This window comes from Oncorhynchus nerka, linkage group LG25 (genome assembly GCF_034236695.1).
Source record: "Oncorhynchus nerka isolate Pitt River linkage group LG25, Oner_Uvic_2.0, whole genome shotgun sequence".
Lineage (NCBI taxonomy): Eukaryota > Metazoa > Chordata > Actinopteri > Salmoniformes > Salmonidae > Oncorhynchus > Oncorhynchus nerka.
This window is the reverse complement of record NC_088420.1, coordinates 50,820,211-50,837,490: the sequence shown is the minus strand read 5'-3', so window position 1 is coordinate 50,837,490 and position 17,280 is coordinate 50,820,211. Positions and strand designations below refer to the sequence as shown.

Genomic DNA, 17,280 nt, shown 5'->3' with positions numbered 1-17,280 from the left:
GCTTTACATTCCCTAAAAGTTCTGGTTGTCTTGATTCAAATGTGCTATTTGCAAGCGCAGCTGTGAGGTTCACAGAAATATTTGCATAGGGAGCGACATGACATTTTCTGGCCTATTCAGACAAAGGAACGATTTCCAGTTCCTGTGACCCTCGTAGATGCACATGGAATAGCGCATATGAAAACGGGAGAGTCTAGCAGATGTAACAGATGGAAAAAACAGAAATTAATTTCACAGAATTGAAACAAGACAACTTCCTCTAGGTCACAGATGCACAAAATCTCTGTGCTTAAAGCAGAAGTTGTAACAAGTCTGCACACATTTGAATGGTGTCTGAGTCGCTCAGAGGACGTTTGGCGGAAAAAGTTGTCGTTTCTATGAAAAATGGTGCCAATATTGTACTGTCACTAAGTATGATGATATTTATTTTACAGTTATAAAGCTGAAATCTTATAGTAAGTTGTTTATAATTTGATTGTTACTATATTTAGAAAGCACTTCAGTCATTTTAAGCCCATTACCCTACTTTTGTTGAATAGGGGAAAAAATAAATAAATTGTATGATCTCTCATATTTGTACTATGTTCTTCAGCTTGTGTCATCAAAAGTGAGTACACCTCAGCAATTTATAACCACTTATAGAGCTTTCTAAAACTATGCAGCATTACCAGTTATTGTTTATGGCCATCTCATGAAAATAATTACTTTTGGATATGTCTTTTTTGGCAGAAGTCTACATTTTGCCCTAACGCTCAAGAATTGAATTAAGAGGATGGTACTCCTCAGACATTTTCAGGGTCAACTCTGCCTAAAACAGGGGTCCTGAGTGCTCTGCTCACCTCTTTGTGGAGGACCCTGTCGCAGTCGGGCCTGGCCTCAGAGCTCTGTGAGGTGGTGCTGGAGACAGAGGAACGGCGGCTGCTGCAGTCAGAGGCCTCGGGAGAGCGGTTAGGGGACTGGCAGGGACAGCAGGGGGAGAGAGAGAGCCCCGTCAATCAGCTGGCCATACCACACCCAGATCATGATCCGGTTTCCCGATAGAACTTAAACTTACCAGTGTTTTAACGATGCATCGTTACTATAACGTCCGAAGACGTCACATGCTTTTCCCAAAACACCACGTAGACCATGTTAGCTAAGTGCTTAGATGGAGTATGTGTCGATACTGATAGCGCCGCTCTCAGATCAGCTTTCTCCATTCAAATCTCATTCAAATGATTCCACAATTCTGACGACAGATCAGCTCCTAAATAGATATTACATGGCTGCAAATGTTGAGGCGGCTTATTTCAATGCTTACCCCATAATAATGCACTAAATCACAGATTTGGCACATTATTGCGCTCGTTGTTTCACAACATTAAATATATTGAGGCAATTTAAGACAGTACCCTAAAATAAGAAAAATAAAACGTAATTGATTGAACATGAAATTGAGTTCAATATCATTCAAATACATAGGCCTATGTAGCATATACTATATTATTTTAATGCAGTGATCTCGGTTTGTATTTGAAGCAGCTTTGTATCGTTCACTTGTTTGTGGCAATTGCAAAGACATTGGCCACTTTTAAGTTTGTTCTGAAGTTATCTGCGGTTACAGAGACAGAAACATCTTGATTCTAAGTTTAGCAGAGATTTTCTAACGACCCACTTAGCTTGTTCTTCGAGTGGTCTGAGGTAGTGAGTAAACATCTAGCGTTTTCAAGTGAAACTCCACCAACGACGGTTTTGGGGAACAGCTCGGCGATTTAACGATGCTCCTACGAAGGTTTTAACAATGAACTTAAGCCTTGAGATGCTTTTGGGAAACTGGGCCCAGGCTGCTTCTAGCAGAGCAAGTAAAGAGATTTCTTTGGAATATTTAGGACAATACACCTACAGGATTCTGGTTAATGGTATTTTAACAGCCTGGCTGGTTAGAGCCATTAGTTTATCGAATTAAATGCTGTAGTTCCACTATTCTGAGTCAACTCTTCTCCTATGTGATGACATTTGACTTACATCATTGCCACCTCTTCTGTGAGAACTGTTGTGTGTCAACTCCAGCAGCGTCAAAATCTGCAAGACAGACATTGGTACACACACACTTACTTACATATGAGCACATACAGTGCATTGGGAAAGTATTCAGACCCCTTGACTTTTTACACATTTTGTTACATTACAGCCTTATTCTAAAATTGATTCAATTGTTTTTCCTCCCCATCAATCTACACACAATACCCCATAATGACAAAGCAAAAAGTTTTTTTTTTTTTTTACAAATAAAACAGAAATATTACATTTACATAAGTAGTCAGACCCTTGCTGAATCAGAATTAGTTAGAGAAATAAGATGTTTTATTTACTTTCATAATATGCTTATGTGAGATACTTGTCATTAGAATGTCTCTTTTTGGACTATACTGTCAGCGGTTGCATTTTCCTTTCTTCTCTAGGGAAAAGTCACTTGGGCCCAGAGAGGGGAGAGGTCAGGCTTGTCTTCATATGTGAATGTATCTGTTAAAACATGTGAAGGGATGATTAAGGGGGAACCAATTATCTCTTGGCTCCACAATGTCTGTGCACAAGTCACTCCCCTCAGTGAGCTTGTCCAGGGGTGGGTTGTATTTGAGATGAGAGTATTTAAAGTTGACAATTGATATATGCCATTGGATGAGGTAATGTTTTGGTACTATGAAGAAGATTAGAACCTCGTCTTAGAGAACAAACTGAACGATAATTTATAGCTAATGCTATCTGGCTATGGGATACTCCTCTCTCAAGTAAAAGGCCCTTTGTGAAGTTTCTGAGATGTGTGGTTCATGTGAGTTGAGGGGTGTATCCTGACTATAAAAGATACTAGAATTATTTTGTAAGCACTCTCAGAATTCATTTATAGACACTGAATTGATCTGAGAGTCAAAGGGCTATGGTGAAGCTCATATAATTAAGGATTACGTTTAAAATATAACTGACTTGTGTGTGGTTTGTAAGCTCTCCTCATTTAGTAATACAGGAAATTACCACGACACCCTTTACTCAGTACTTTGTTGAAGCACATTTGGCAGCGATTACAGCCTCTTGGGTATGACGCTACAAGCTTGGCACACCTATATTTGGGAAGTTTCTCCCATTCTTCTCTGCAGATCCTCTCAAGCTCTGTCAGGTTGGATTGGGCGCGTCGCTGCACAGCTATTGAGATGTTAGATCGTGTCGAAGTCCTGGCTCTGGCTGGACATTCAGAGACTTGTCCCGAAGCCACTCCTGTATTGTCTTGACTGTGTGCTTAGGGTCGTTGTCCTGTTGGAAGGTGAACCTTTGCCCCAGTCTGAGGTATTGAGCAGGTTTTCATCAAGGATCTCTGTACTTTGCACCGTTCATCTTCCCCTCAATCCTGACTAGTCTCCCAGTCCCTGGCGCTGAAAAACATGCTTCACCGTGGGGATGGTGCCAGGTTTCCTCCAGACGTGACACTTGGCATTCAGACCAATGAGTTATATCTTGGTTTCATCAGACAAAGAATCTTGTTTCTCAGGGTCAGAGTCCTTTAGGTGTCTTTTGGCAAACTCCAAGCGGGCTGTCATTTGCTTCCGTCTGGCCACTGTGGAGTGCTGCAGAGATGGTTTTCCTTCTGTAAATTTATCCCATCTCCACAGAGAAACTCTGGAGCTCTGTCAGAGTGACCATCGAGGCCTTGGTCAGGGAGGACTTGGTCACCTCCCTGACCAAGGCCCTTCCCCCCCCGACTATTCAGCTTTCAACTTTCCGAAACACATACTTCATTTTTTTTTTTAAATGTAAAGGGCCCATCTGGGTAGGTGACTAAGTCGCTTTGGATAAAAGCGTGTGCTAAATAGCATATATTAGGTGGTTTTAGCAGATCAGGGGGTCTCACTCCTCACCTTAGAATTCAAAGCACACTGTAGTGGAGAGTCCTTGGCCTTGTTGTAGATGGTGGTGCTGGCTCCGTTCTCCAGCAGAACCTCAATGATGCCCTCGTAGCCCCAGCGGGCCGCGATGTGCAGGGGGGTGTCCCCCTTGTCGTTCTGGATGTTCAGACGGCACGTGGGCAGGTCGTAGTACACCAGAGCCTTAACACACTGGGACACGGATGGGATAACACCGTCAGACTAAAAGCAATCTCTTATGAACTACCATAGGCGCGACACTGTCAGTAGAGGCTGTCGTCATCATCCTCCATATACCTGTACTCATTTACAGCAGAAAGGACGGGCTCATAGTATTGGCTGGAATGGAATGGCATTGAACGCAAACACATGGTTTCAATGCATTTGATACCACTCTATTCACTCCATCCAAGCCATTATTATGAGCCATCCACCCCTCAGCACCCTCGTGTGATACAGATACTTTCATTTCTATCCCATGTACTGTGACTGGTTGCACTTCCTCAGCTCTATCCCTCAGATTACCAAACACATTGGCACAGTCAAAAGCTGTTGAAATGACAGCTTGTGACTTTAAAAAGACAGATTAACACTGCAGTGGCTCCCCAGACTGACTTACATCTTCATGTCCATACATACAGGCCAGGTGCAGAGGAGTGTTTCCATTGTTGTCCTGGGCATCTGTGTTCGCCTTATAGTGCAAGAGCAGCAGCTGGGTGGGAGAGAGAGTGAGAGAAAAATATGTCAGAGAGATTGAACAGTTTGTGTAACAGAAGTATCATTTTTGTATACAGTTTCTGTGATATAGTGTAGCTCATCTTAGCCTGGTTCCAGATCTGTTTAGGAGTAGGTAAGGCAGCACAAAAATATCTGGAACCAGGCTATAACTGTCTTGCTAGAATCCCGTCTCACCGTGACTCCCTGGTAGCCCTTCTGACAGGAGAGGTGCAGGGTGAGAGGGCGTGGTAGTCTGTGGCGTTCACCAGAGCGCCCTTAGACACCAGCAGGTCGATCAACAGGGACTGACCTGCCATGGCAAAGACAGGCTTTTTACTTTATTTAGACAGTGGGGAATGAGAACGGGAGACAGACGGAAGGGGATGAAAAGTACAGAAAGTGGAGGATCGGGGATTTCGATTCCCCCTGCCTTTAGGGTCTATGTGTTGTCCCAAGGAAGATTTGTGGATCAATAGGCCACCCTCAGGCACTTATTAACATCACCTACCACAGATAGCAGCGACATGAAGTGGCGTGTATCCTCTATCGTCTCGAGAGAAGGGCGTTACAACGGACGGGTCATTCAGTCTTCTGCGCGAAGCAGACACAGTAATAGAGAAAAGGGAAATGAAACTTCAAGGGGAATTACAAAAGTAGGAGAATAAATCACGTGTTCGGTTTCTAACCACTGCATTTAATGACAATAACACAGAAAGAGAATATGATTCCACTAGGAGTGAGAGAGGCAGAAAAACAGACAAGTGAAGTGTCTGAGACTTACCTGATGGGTGGGGGAAAGGGGATATCTAGTCAGTTGCACAACTGAATGCATTCAATTGAAAAATGTCTTCCGCATTCCTCTGAATCAGAGGTGCGGGGGGGGCTGCCTTAATCGAAGTCCAATTTGTAAGTCGCTCTGGATAAGAGCGTCTGCTAAATGACTTAAATGTAAATGTAAATGTCCACGTTATCGGCGCCCGGGGAGTAGTTGTTGTGGGGGGGTTAACTGCCTTGCTCAAAGGCAGAACGGCAGATTTTCCCACCTTGCTTGCTTGGGTATTTCGAACAAGCAACCTTTCGGTTACTGTCCCAACACTCTAATTGCTAGGCTACCTGCCGCCCCGTCATAACAAACCTGTGTGTGGTATTGCGTGCGTGTGCTCACCCAGAGACCCGGAGCTCACAGTGATCACAGGAGCAAAGGGGGTGACACATCTTCACCCCGTCCTCATCGCTTTCGTTTTCACTCAACACACGCTTGACCTCCGCTTCGTTACCGTTGGCTATGTGCTACAGGACACACACACAAACCATCAGTTTAAAAAAAGTTTAAAAAATAATACGGATAATAGATTTTTTTTTTTTAACCCAAAGAAAGTTGGTTAAACAATGTTTTCATGTGAACAAATTAAATTGTTTAATGAAGTAAGGTATCCATCTAGCCAATAGACCATGATGCCCAGTCAGTGTTGGGGAAGCTACTCTGAAATCATAGTTTACCAAGCTACCAATAACTGCACACTAGAAGTTAACGCTACACTAAAGCTACCCTTAAGGAACGAAAGCCACTTTGAAAAATGTCAGACTACAAATTGCAAGAACAGGTCACTCTGGGGTCAGGTGTTAACAGACTGTGTAATTTAGCCTACTAAACACAAAAACTGTTTTTGAGAATTAGGCAGGTCTGATGCCCTCATATTTTCTTATATTTTTGCAAAGAAATCTGTGTGTAGTTAACTTTTTTGCCATGTAGTGATGTAGCTATTAACGACATAAACCACTACCAAGATTAGAATTGAGTTCAACTACCAACAAACTACTGCAAAAGGTTGTAAATGAGTAATTTACAACATGTAGTTCACTACTCCCCAACACAGAGTAAAGCTTTCCTCCCCCCTAAAACTTGGTCATGTTCTCACCTCAAACAGACAGTTGATGGGGGTAGTATCGTTCTGACATAGCAGGTTGATTTTCTGTGTGAAACGCACCTTGTCGTTCAGTTCCCCTGAGCCCTGCAAACAACCGACAGTCACTTACTCTGCACACAGGACTTTTTTCCTCAATCATTTCGGTCAAGTTCGCTCACTACTGTGGCCTGTTATGACAGGTATTGCAGTGATAAAGTGGTGTGTCTAAGTCAACAGCGCTTGTATAGGATATCAGATACAACAATGTTGTATGTGCTGGTGGTGTATAAAGCCATTTTCACAACATTGAGCCAAGTCAAGCTAGCCAGGGTCCAGGTACACTGAGTGAACAAAAACATTAAGAACACCTGCTCTTTCCATGACAGACCGGCCAGGTGAATCCAGGTGAAAGCTATGATCCCTTATTGATGTCACTTGTTAAATCCACTTCAAAATCAGTGTATATGAAGGGGAGCAGACAGGTTAAAGAAGGATTTTTAAGCCTTGAGACAATTGAGACATGGATTGTGTATGTGTGCCATTTAGAGGGTGGATTGGCAAGACAAAATATTTAAGTGCCTTTGAACAGGCGCACCAGTTTGCGTCAAGAACTGCAACGCTGCTGGGTTTCACACTCAACAGTTTCCTGTGTGTATCAAGAACGGTTCACCACTCAAATGACATCCAGCCAACTTGACACAACTGTGGGAAGAGTCTATGCCCCGACCAATTGAGGCTCTTCTGAGGGCAAAAAAAGGAGGGTGCAAATCAATATTAAAAGTTTTGTACACTCAGTGTAGTGTAACGTAAGGAAGGAGCCACCCTGTGTGAGTGCTACTGTACTTTGTTGTGCTCACCATTTGTCTCTGGCTCAGGAAGTTGACCTAGCTGATGACTGTGTGAGTTCTTACTGTGCGAGTACTACTATACTGTACTGTAATGTACGGTCACCTTTCGTTCCTGGCTCAGGTTGAGGTTGCCCTGGCTGATGAACTCGACGGCGGCCTCGAATGACGTCAGCCAGTAGCTCAGCTCGTCCTTGGTAGAGCTACAGAAATGGAAGTTCTTGATGTAGCTCAGGTTGGCCATCCTGGAAGAGTATTAGTTAAACACAACACTGGCTTTTAATACATTATTTACTAGTTAATGAATCAATCAATGACTCGGTTTAATTACTAGGTCACTTTAGTAATTAATTCATTCAACTAGTTTACTTGAAGTAAATCAAGTCATTCCATAGTCAGTGGTATTAGTAGGTTGAAGGTTTTCTGCTGAACATCTTCCTCACCAATTGGGGATCTCCGTCTTCACAAGTAAGTACAGAATGACAGAGAGAAGATCGTCTGCACATACGGCCTCTATGCTCACTGCATGTGAAGGAAAAAAGGGAAATGAAAGGAAGAATTAAATTACGGTGTTCCTTCAGTAACTGTAACTGAGGTTTATGGCAGGGGGCACACAGTAGACTAGAGAGATAAGGCTCTTTAAAATGAATACATCAAAACCGCTTTCATCCTACAAACACATGAGTGTTGCTTTACAGAGTTGCTTTACCTGTGAAATGCCCACAGTCTGTCTAACCTCTGTGAGACAGACAATCTGCCTCTTTCCTTGTCATTTAGGCTTTAAATTGGTAAATTGGCTGTTTGGCCAACAGAAATTACGAGTGGATCACACCACGCCACAGAGACAGGGTAAGGGTTGTTATGTGGCCAACAAGGTTTTATTTCCAAAACAAACTGGACAAACACATTAGGCCCTAAGAGTCAGGACATTGTTATGTGTAAGTACAGACTTAATTATATTACCAGGCAGGGAGTGAACAGAAATTGAGGAATGGAGGACATTATGTGGGACTGTGCAGAGTTCAGTCAACTTTCCTACACACCCTGACCTGGGCGGTTACAATGACCAGCCTTGTAAGCTACTTCTAGTAACTTAATGTCATCATAAAACATTGGTAAATCAGCCACTTGTGCACATGTAACATTTCTACCTGTAACTTTCTGGATGAAAGCTCAAATTATATTTGGCTCCAGAGGCCAACGCATGACCTTACAGATTTGCAGAGATGTGGTAAAGAAGTCAGTGGAACACAGACCATGGGGGGGGGGGGGGGGGGTAGAAAAGGGATGGTGGATTGGCACACAACCAACAAATCTGATCTAACAAAGTGGCAATCCGTAATGATTTATGTATTGTAACAGGCCCACAATGCGGTTACTACAGTCTGATTTGGATATAATTGGCTGTTTCGATGCATAACATTTAGAAGTAGCCGCTTTTCAGGCTTCGAAAAAGTGACTCCTAAATGCTCTTATAAGCCGGTAAGCTGGTAGCATATTATAAGCTGGTAGCATAGCTAGCGTGGAGAAATGGGCGGTGGTAGACAGTCGTTTTTAACTGGAATGCAGTTGATTGGTGACAATAACATTAAATTGTATTGGGGTTGACATCCATACGAGCATTATACTTTACCTCAACACAGTGTGAAATATACATATAAACAATAGCCTAAATGTAGGCTAATTTTGCTGAGGGGCAATGAGTAGATTCGGGATCTTTCCCCCACACGTTTCCATGGCATTTCCACTGTTTTGGTTTTTTAAACCTTTATTTAACTAGGCAAGTCAGTTAAGAACAAATTCTTATTTACAATGACGGCCCACCGGGGAACGTGACTGGCCCAACGCCCTAACCACTAGGCTACCTGCCGCCCCATGGTTGAGTTTCTTTGATCTCTTTACTGCATCTATAGTACCATAACAAACAGTCCAGAATCCATTTTAAGGCACATTTACGTTCCAGTCTCAACGGTGCTGTTTGTGACACAACAACACTGTGTAAACTTCTGCCGATGTGACATGAAATGCAGACAAGAGAGACAAGAGACAGACAGATGGTATACCTGAGCTGCTGGGGGACTGCATGATGGCGAGTCCCACCTTTCTGAGGCAGAGCAGCTTGTGTAGAGGAGAGGTGCAGTGGTTCAACTGGCTCAGCTCTCTCTTGGCCCGGGGTATATTTATACTGTATTTGGTAATAGGGAAATACAACTGGGTATTGATACTATAGTAGGATTCAGGGACACACTACAGGTTATAGTAGTGAATGGCTAGGTGATATTGATACTGATGAGACAGGCAAACATACTCCTATAGTCTATAGACACAACGGAACAGGTTCTCTTATATCAGACCTATTCGATATGATGATCAGTTTGTATTAGAAGTGGTATATGAGCAATATGGTGGTGTGGCCCCTTGTTTGTGTTGTATGCAGACTTGCAAAGTTTCTCATCCAGCATGTATAATGCGATGTCTGTATATGGTTACTTTGGACTGTCAGCATAAAGGCGACCAACCTAAATTCAGATTTGACCCCCACGTCTTTCTGCTGCAGGTCCTGCAGACCTCTGGTGGTTTTGTTGAAGGCAGAATCCTGTTGAAACAGTGATAGTTAACATGGACATTTACCGCATGGTGATTCTGAGGCTATAAAAAGACTGACAGTAAATATCAAATACTGTACAGACCTGGCTGGCTTCAAGAGTTCCCACAAAGTTAAAGATTAAATCATGGATACCATGATGTATATACATCTGAAAGATACAACAGAAAATATGTATACTGACAACATTTCATAAAAACACATGAAGCATTATAGCGTCACACAACTACTCCGTAGGGCAGTTTTCAAATGTTCAATACAACACAATAGACGGAAATCTCTCTTACTTCCACCGCTTGTTTAAGGAGAGTCATCTGGAGCTCCTGTTTGGCCAGCACTTTCTGAAAAACAGGAGGTATAACCAATCTGGTTCATATCTCAGGAAAGACAACTGGGTCGTGGTCCAGTAGGCACGTAGAAATGGAAAACCTGAACTTGTCCAATAAGAAACATTTAAAAAAACATTGCTACAGTATGACTTACTGAACATGACTCGAGATATGTAGATAATCAGGCAGTGTTGCCGACTTAGCAACTTTGTCACTAGATTTAGCGAGTTTTCAGACCCCTCCAGCTACTTTTATTGGTTAAAGAGTATAGCAACACGTTTAGCTACTATTCAAGGCTAACCCAGCAACTTTTGGTTGATTTAGTGACTTCCCTATTTGTGTGAGTGTGTGCCCACTTCGCTGAGCCTAGCTGTGCTGCTCTGAGCACTGCTACCTCTTTACCAACTGCTGCTACACGTGTGCACCTTCCCCCACCTCTCTCGCGTCTCTCTCCACTCTAGCCTCTCGACTCCCTCTCTGCTGCTACACGTGTGCACCTTCCCCCACCTCTCTCGCGTCTCTCTCCACTCTAGCCTCTCGACTCCCTCTCTGCTGCTGCAGCGAGATAAATTAATTTATTAAATTGTTCCTTATTGTTAAATGATAGAGCTCTCTAGCATAAATAATATTTTTTGTAGTGCAAAAAAAATAAGCATTCTAAATAAGTTAGCTACCATACATTTAAACAAAACATATATTTTTTTTTAAATACAAATTAATTTATTCCTTTTTGTTCTCCTTCAAACATTGTATTAATTTTTGCTTTGGAGAATTTTCCATTGCATGAGAGACTGAGGGACAGCATAAGTGTGTTATTTTTTATGTGCAAAATAACATTATGACATGGCTATTACTTCATAACCTCATCTAATGACTTTTAGCGACAAATGGAGCTACCTTGCTTGAATAGTTGGCAACCCGACAATCTAACAGTCATGTTCCTACAGTACTTACCAGGCTTGAGTCTCTCAACAGGCACTGAAGACATTTAGTATAAAGGGCATTCACTGAGTCCTGAGGGGAGAGGACAGTCACAGGTTAGAGCAGTGGTCACAGCAGAATAAATATTATATATCGCATAGAGTCCAGTCCAAAATTATTGGCACCGTTGATAAAGCTGAGCAAACAGAACATTTTTACTTTACAAATACTGAGCTATATTGTATGCTCCCATTTTTTTTTGTTTAAGTAATAAAAAAATAAAAATAGGGGTCTAAATTATTGGCACCCTTGTTTTCAATATTTTACCTTGCGAGGATAACACCACTGAGCCTTTATCTAAAATGTTTCATGTCTTCACTGACATTTGCAACCTCTCCCTGTGCGAGTTTGTAATACCAACATGCTTTAAGCAGACCACCATAGTGCCTGTGCCCAAGACCACTAAGGTAACCTGCCTAAATTACTACCGACCCGTAGCACTCACGTCTGTAGCCATAATGTGCTTTGAAAGGCTGGTCATGGCTCACATCAACACCATCATCCCAGAAACCCTTGGCCAATGCTATTCTTTGACTTACAGCTCAGCGTTCAACACCATAGTACCCTCAAAGCTCATCAATAAGCTAAGGACCCTGGGACAATATACCTCCCTCTGCAACTGGATCCTGGACTTCCTGACGGGCCGCCCCCAGGTGGTAAGGGTAGGAACAAACACACCCGCCATGCTGATCCTCAACACAGGAGCCCCTCAGGGGTGCGTGCTCAGCCCCCTCCTGTATTCCCTGTTCACTCATGACTGCACGGCCAGGCACAACTCTAACACCATCATTAAATTTGCCGATGACACAACAGTGGTAGGCCTGATCACAGACAACAACGAGACAGCCTATAGGGAGGAGCTCAGAGACATGGCTGTATGGTGCCAGGACAACAACCTCTCCCTCAACGTGATCAAGACAAAGAGGGTGATTGTGGACTACAGGAAACAGAGGCCCGAGCACACCCCCATTCTCATCGATGGGGCTGCAGTGGAGCAGGTTGAAAGCTTCAAGTTCCTTGGTGTCCACATCACCAACAAACTAACATGGTCCAAGCACACCATGACAGTTGTGAAGCGGGCACGACAAAACCTATTCCCTAAGAATTGTCAAAGACTTCAGCCACCCTAGTCATAGACTGTTCTCTCTGCTACCGCACGGCAAGCGGGAACCGGAGCGCCAAGTCTAGGTCAAAGAGGCTTCTAAACAGCTTCTACCCCCAAGCCATAAGACTCCTGAACATCTAGTCAAATGGCTACCCAGACTATTCACATTGCACCCTCCACACCACTGCCACTCTCAGTTGACATTATGCATAGTCACTTTAATTAACTCTACCTACATGTACATACAACCTCAACTAACCAGTGCCCCCGCACATTGATGCTGTACTGGCACCCCTCTGTATATAGTCTATTTTTTACTGCTGCTCTTTAATTACTTGTTACTTCTATCTCTTGTTCGTATTTTTGAAACTGCACTGTTGGTTAGGGGCTCGTAAGTAAGCATTTCACTGTAAGGTCTACACCGGTTGTTTTAGCCTCCTTGCAGAGGCAACCATGTTTTGGGCTAAAATGTCCTGGTACTGGGTAAAGTTCTACTATAAAGTTCCAAAGGGCCACAGGACCAGTGGAAGGGAAATAGCCCCAGAACATCAAAGATCCACCACCTTTATAGGGTTCTTTTCTGGATATGTATTTTTTTTCCCGATGCAAAACACTACTGGTGTGCGTGGACTAAGAGCTCTACTCTCATATTATCCAACAAATGTAAACGCCTGGAGTTTGCTTAAATGGTATTGGCACTTGGATTGGAACCGGTGCTATGGTCAGATGACATGAAAATAGAGCTCTTTGGCCAAGCACAACAGTGGTGGGTTTTGCATCCTGGGGCCCTTGTTAAGGTCAACAGCATCATGAACTTTACCCAGTAAATCATTTCCCAATTTTTGGAGCATACAATTGAGCTCAGTTTTTGCACTTATTTTACACAGTACTTTTTGCTCAGCTTTCTCAAGGATTCCAATAACTTTGGCTCAGACTATGCTACTCAGTCTTATACAGTACAATGTGTATTAATAGTATAGTATCTATCACATTAGAAATGAGTGCACTAGCTATGCATTTCAGTATACATAGTGTACAAAACTTTAGGAACACCTCCCTAATATTGAGTTACAGCCCTTTTTCCTCTCAATTCGTCGGGTATGGATACTATAAGGTGTCGAAAGCGTTCCACAGGGGGTGCTGGTCCAGACTGACTCAAATGCTTCCCATAGTTGTTGTGTCAAGTTGGCTGGATGTCTTGTGTGTGGTGGACCATTCTTGATACACACGAGAAACTGTTAAGCGTGTAAACCCCAGCAGCGTTGCAGTTCTTGACACAAACGGGCGCGCCTGACACCTACTACAATAGCCCATTCAAAGGAACTTCAATATTTTGTCTCACCCATTCCCCCTCTGAATGGCACACATCTACAATCCATGTATCAAGAATGGTCCACCACACACAAGACATCCAGCCAACATCCCCCAACAGCAACTCGCCCAAGCCTTCCCCATTTCTCCTTCTCCCAAATCCATTCAGCTGAAGTTCTGAAAGAGCTGAAAAATCTGGACCCCTACAAATCAGCCGGGCTAGACAATCTGGACCCTTTCTTTCTAAAATTATCTGCCGAAATTGTTGCCACCCCTATTACTAGCCTGTTGAACCTCTCTTTCGTGTCATCTGAGATTCCCAAAGATTGGAAAGCAGCTGCGGTCATCCCCCTCTTCAAAGGGGGGGACACTCTTGACCCAAACTGCTACAGACCTATATCTATCCTACCATGCCTTTCTAAGGTCTTCGAAAGCCAAGTCAACAAACAGATTACCGACCATTTCGAATCTCACCATACCTTCTCTGCTATGCAATCTGGTTTCAGAGCTGGTCATGGGTGCACCTCAGCCACGCTCAAGGTCCTAAACGATATCTTAACCGCCATCGATAAGAAACATTACTGTGCAGCCGTATTCATTGATCTGGCCAAGGCTTTCGACTCTGTCAACCACCACATCCTCATCGGCAGACTCGACAGCCTTGGTTTCTCAAATGATTGCCTTGCCTGGTTCACAAACTACTTCTCTGATAGAGTTCAGTGTGTCAAATCGGAGGGTCTGCTGTCCGGACCTCTGGCAGTCTCTATGGGGGTGCCACAGGGTTCAATTCTTGGACCGACTCTTCTGTATACATCAATGAGGTCGCTCTTGCTGCTGGTGAGTCTCTGATCCACCTCTACGCAGACGACACCATTCTGTATACTTCCGGCCCTTCTTTGGACACTGTGTTAACAACCCTCCAGGCAAGCTTCAATGCCATACAACTCTCCTTCCGTGGCCTCCAATTGCTCTTAAATACAAGTAAAACTAAATGCATGCTCTTCAACCGATCGCTACCTGCACCTACCCGCCTGTCCAACATCACTACTCTGGACGGCTCTGACTTAGAATACGTGGACAACTACAAATACTTAGGTGTCTGGTTAGACTGTAAACTCTCCTTCCAGACCCATATCAAACATCTCCAATCCAAAGTTAAATCTAGAATTGGCTTCCTATTTCGCAACAAAGCATCCTTCACTCATGCTGCCAAACATACCCTTGTAAAATTGACCATCCTACCAATCCTCGACTTTGGCGATGTCATTTACAAAATAGCCTCCAATACCCTACTCAACAAATTGGATGCAGTCTATCACAGTGCAATCCGTTTTGTCACCAAAGCCCCATATACTACCCACCATTGCGACCTGTACGCTCTCGTTGGCTGGCCCTCGCTTCATACTCGTCGCCAAACCCACTGGCTCCATGTCATCTACAAGACCCTGCTAGGTAAAGTCCCCCCTTATCTCAGCTCGCTGGTCACCATAGCATCTCCCACCTGTAAGCACACGCTCCAGCAGGTATATCTCTCTAGTCACCCCCAAAACCAATTCTTTCTTTGGCCGCCTCTCCTTCCAGTTCTCTGCTGCCAATGACTGGAACGAACTACAAAAATCTCTTAAAATTGGAAACACTTATCTCCCTCACTAGCTTTAAGCACCAACTGTCAGAGCATCTTACAGATTACTGCACCTGTACATAGCCCACCTATAATTTAGCCCAAACAACTACCTCTTTCCCAACTGTATTTAATGTATTTATTTATTTTGCTCCTTTGCACCCCATTATTTTTATTTCTACTTTGCACATTCTTCCATTGCAAAACTACCATTCCAGTGTTTTACTTGCTATATTGTATTTACTTTGCCACCATGGCCTTTTTTGCCTTTACCTCCCTTCTCACCTAATTTGCTCACATTGTATATAGACTTGTTTTTTTTACTGTATTATTGACTGTATGTTTGTTTTACTCCATGTGTAACTCTGTGTCGTTGTATGTGTCGAACTGCTTTGCTTTATCTTGGCCAGGTCGCAATTGTAAATGAGAACTTGTTCTCAACTTGCTTACCTGGTTAAATAAAGGTGAAATAAATAAAATAAAAATGTCTCAAGGCTTAAAAATCATTCTAGAATCATTCTCCTCCCCTTCATATACAATGCTTGGAGTGGATTTAACAGGTCACATCAGCAAGAGATCATAGCTATCACCTGGTCAGTCTACGTCATGGAAAAAGCAGGCGTTCCTTATGTTTTGTACACTCAGTGTAGGTTATCATGCGTGGAAATGGTTTTACTCGACCCTTGTGAAATTGCTAGCTAGCTAGCAGTGAGCTAGTAGTGTCCATCAGGATTAGGCACGGTGCTTACGATGTGGTGTCGCAGTCCCTTCCTTTCCTGCTCTTTAAAGGAATGGCAGAAGCTGCTTATGAACTTGTCCAGTTTCTCCGCATGGCGGCCCAGAAACTCCCGGACATCCTCCACATTCTTCAGACAGTACAGGCCTGGGCTGGGGGTCACCTCCACTGAGAGAGGGAGACAAGAAAGGCGAGAGTGAGATGGTGGCTGTAGGCTGTTTGTATCTGGTTCAACATCAACTAAAATCGCACACCCACTTAAATAGACTTTCATGGCTTCTGGAGGAGAGCGGTACCTGGGCTTTGGTCTGTGTCGATGGGCCTGGCGATACAGAGGATGCTGTAGCTCTGCTCCTTCTCATTGTAAAAAGTCTCCTCAAACAGGATGGGCACATTGGCAGGGGCCTGGAACCCTGCGCCCAGTCTGACCTGGCTGTCCTGGATGGTCAGATCCTATCAGAGAGGAAAAGGAGGAGCAGACCCCAATATCCTCCGTTATAGCAGAGTAGAATCAACCAAAGACATACAGTTAGGCCAGAGAATATGAAATAGTCTGATGTTTTGGTGTAGTAAACCAATGATTCAACACATATTTGACCATGTTAAAATAGAGGAATAGAGGACAATAGTACACTAGTATACAATTTCTCAGTGTAACAACTGTAGAATCAAGAGATGGCTAATACTTTTAAAAATGTTACCTTTATTTAACTAGGCAAGTCAGTTAAGAACAAATTCTTATTTACAATGACGGCCGACACTGGGCCAATTGTGTGCCGCCCTATGGTACTCCCAATCACGGCCGGGTGTGATACAGCCTGGATCGATACTGTGTCGTTTCCATATGCCGTGGTACTGGTCTGATGGAACTTACCTTCCCATCTACAGTCTGATATCCCTCTCCAGAGGGCTGTAAAACGTAGGTTTCAAACTGGGCTGCTGTGTACGCCCCAAGGGTTAGACTTCCACGGCACGGCACCAAAACCTGGGGGCACAGTAATATGACCATCATCAAGGTTTTAAATTAAAAAAAAAAAAAAACATGTTTCTCGTGACTCTAAGAATGGATTTATCAATGGTTTCATTGGTAAAGTTTCTACAATAAAAAGCATCTGATCTTACTGTGACATTGCTACTTCGCCCCAGGAAGTAGCCTTGATTTCTTTATGATATGGCCTACTGCCCAGTGCCCACATGCAATCCAATACCCATGACCGTAGTGTCAGCACG

The 17,280-nt window shown here is 43.5% G+C and overlaps 1 protein-coding gene across 1 annotated transcript in view; it reads right to left on the bottom strand.

Annotated features, from left to right (window-relative positions):
- Window positions 1-17,280, bottom strand: part of LOC115109643 (ankyrin repeat domain-containing protein 27-like) — a 33,005-nt gene that overhangs the window by 4,572 nt on the left and 11,153 nt on the right. The window contains 19 exon segments of the mRNA XM_029634827.2: window positions 840-956; window positions 2,005-2,061; window positions 3,888-4,085; window positions 4,513-4,605; window positions 4,806-4,843; window positions 4,846-4,920; window positions 5,119-5,201; window positions 5,776-5,900; window positions 6,530-6,622; window positions 7,469-7,607; window positions 7,806-7,884; window positions 9,426-9,547; window positions 9,882-9,958; window positions 10,053-10,118; window positions 10,255-10,308; window positions 11,251-11,310; window positions 16,064-16,218; window positions 16,347-16,503; window positions 16,925-17,035. Of these exon segments, the coding sequence (XP_029490687.2) occupies window positions 840-956; window positions 2,005-2,061; window positions 3,888-4,085; window positions 4,513-4,605; window positions 4,806-4,843; window positions 4,846-4,920; window positions 5,119-5,201; window positions 5,776-5,900; window positions 6,530-6,622; window positions 7,469-7,607; window positions 7,806-7,884; window positions 9,426-9,547; window positions 9,882-9,958; window positions 10,053-10,118; window positions 10,255-10,308; window positions 11,251-11,310; window positions 16,064-16,218; window positions 16,347-16,503; window positions 16,925-17,035 (1,899 nt within the window).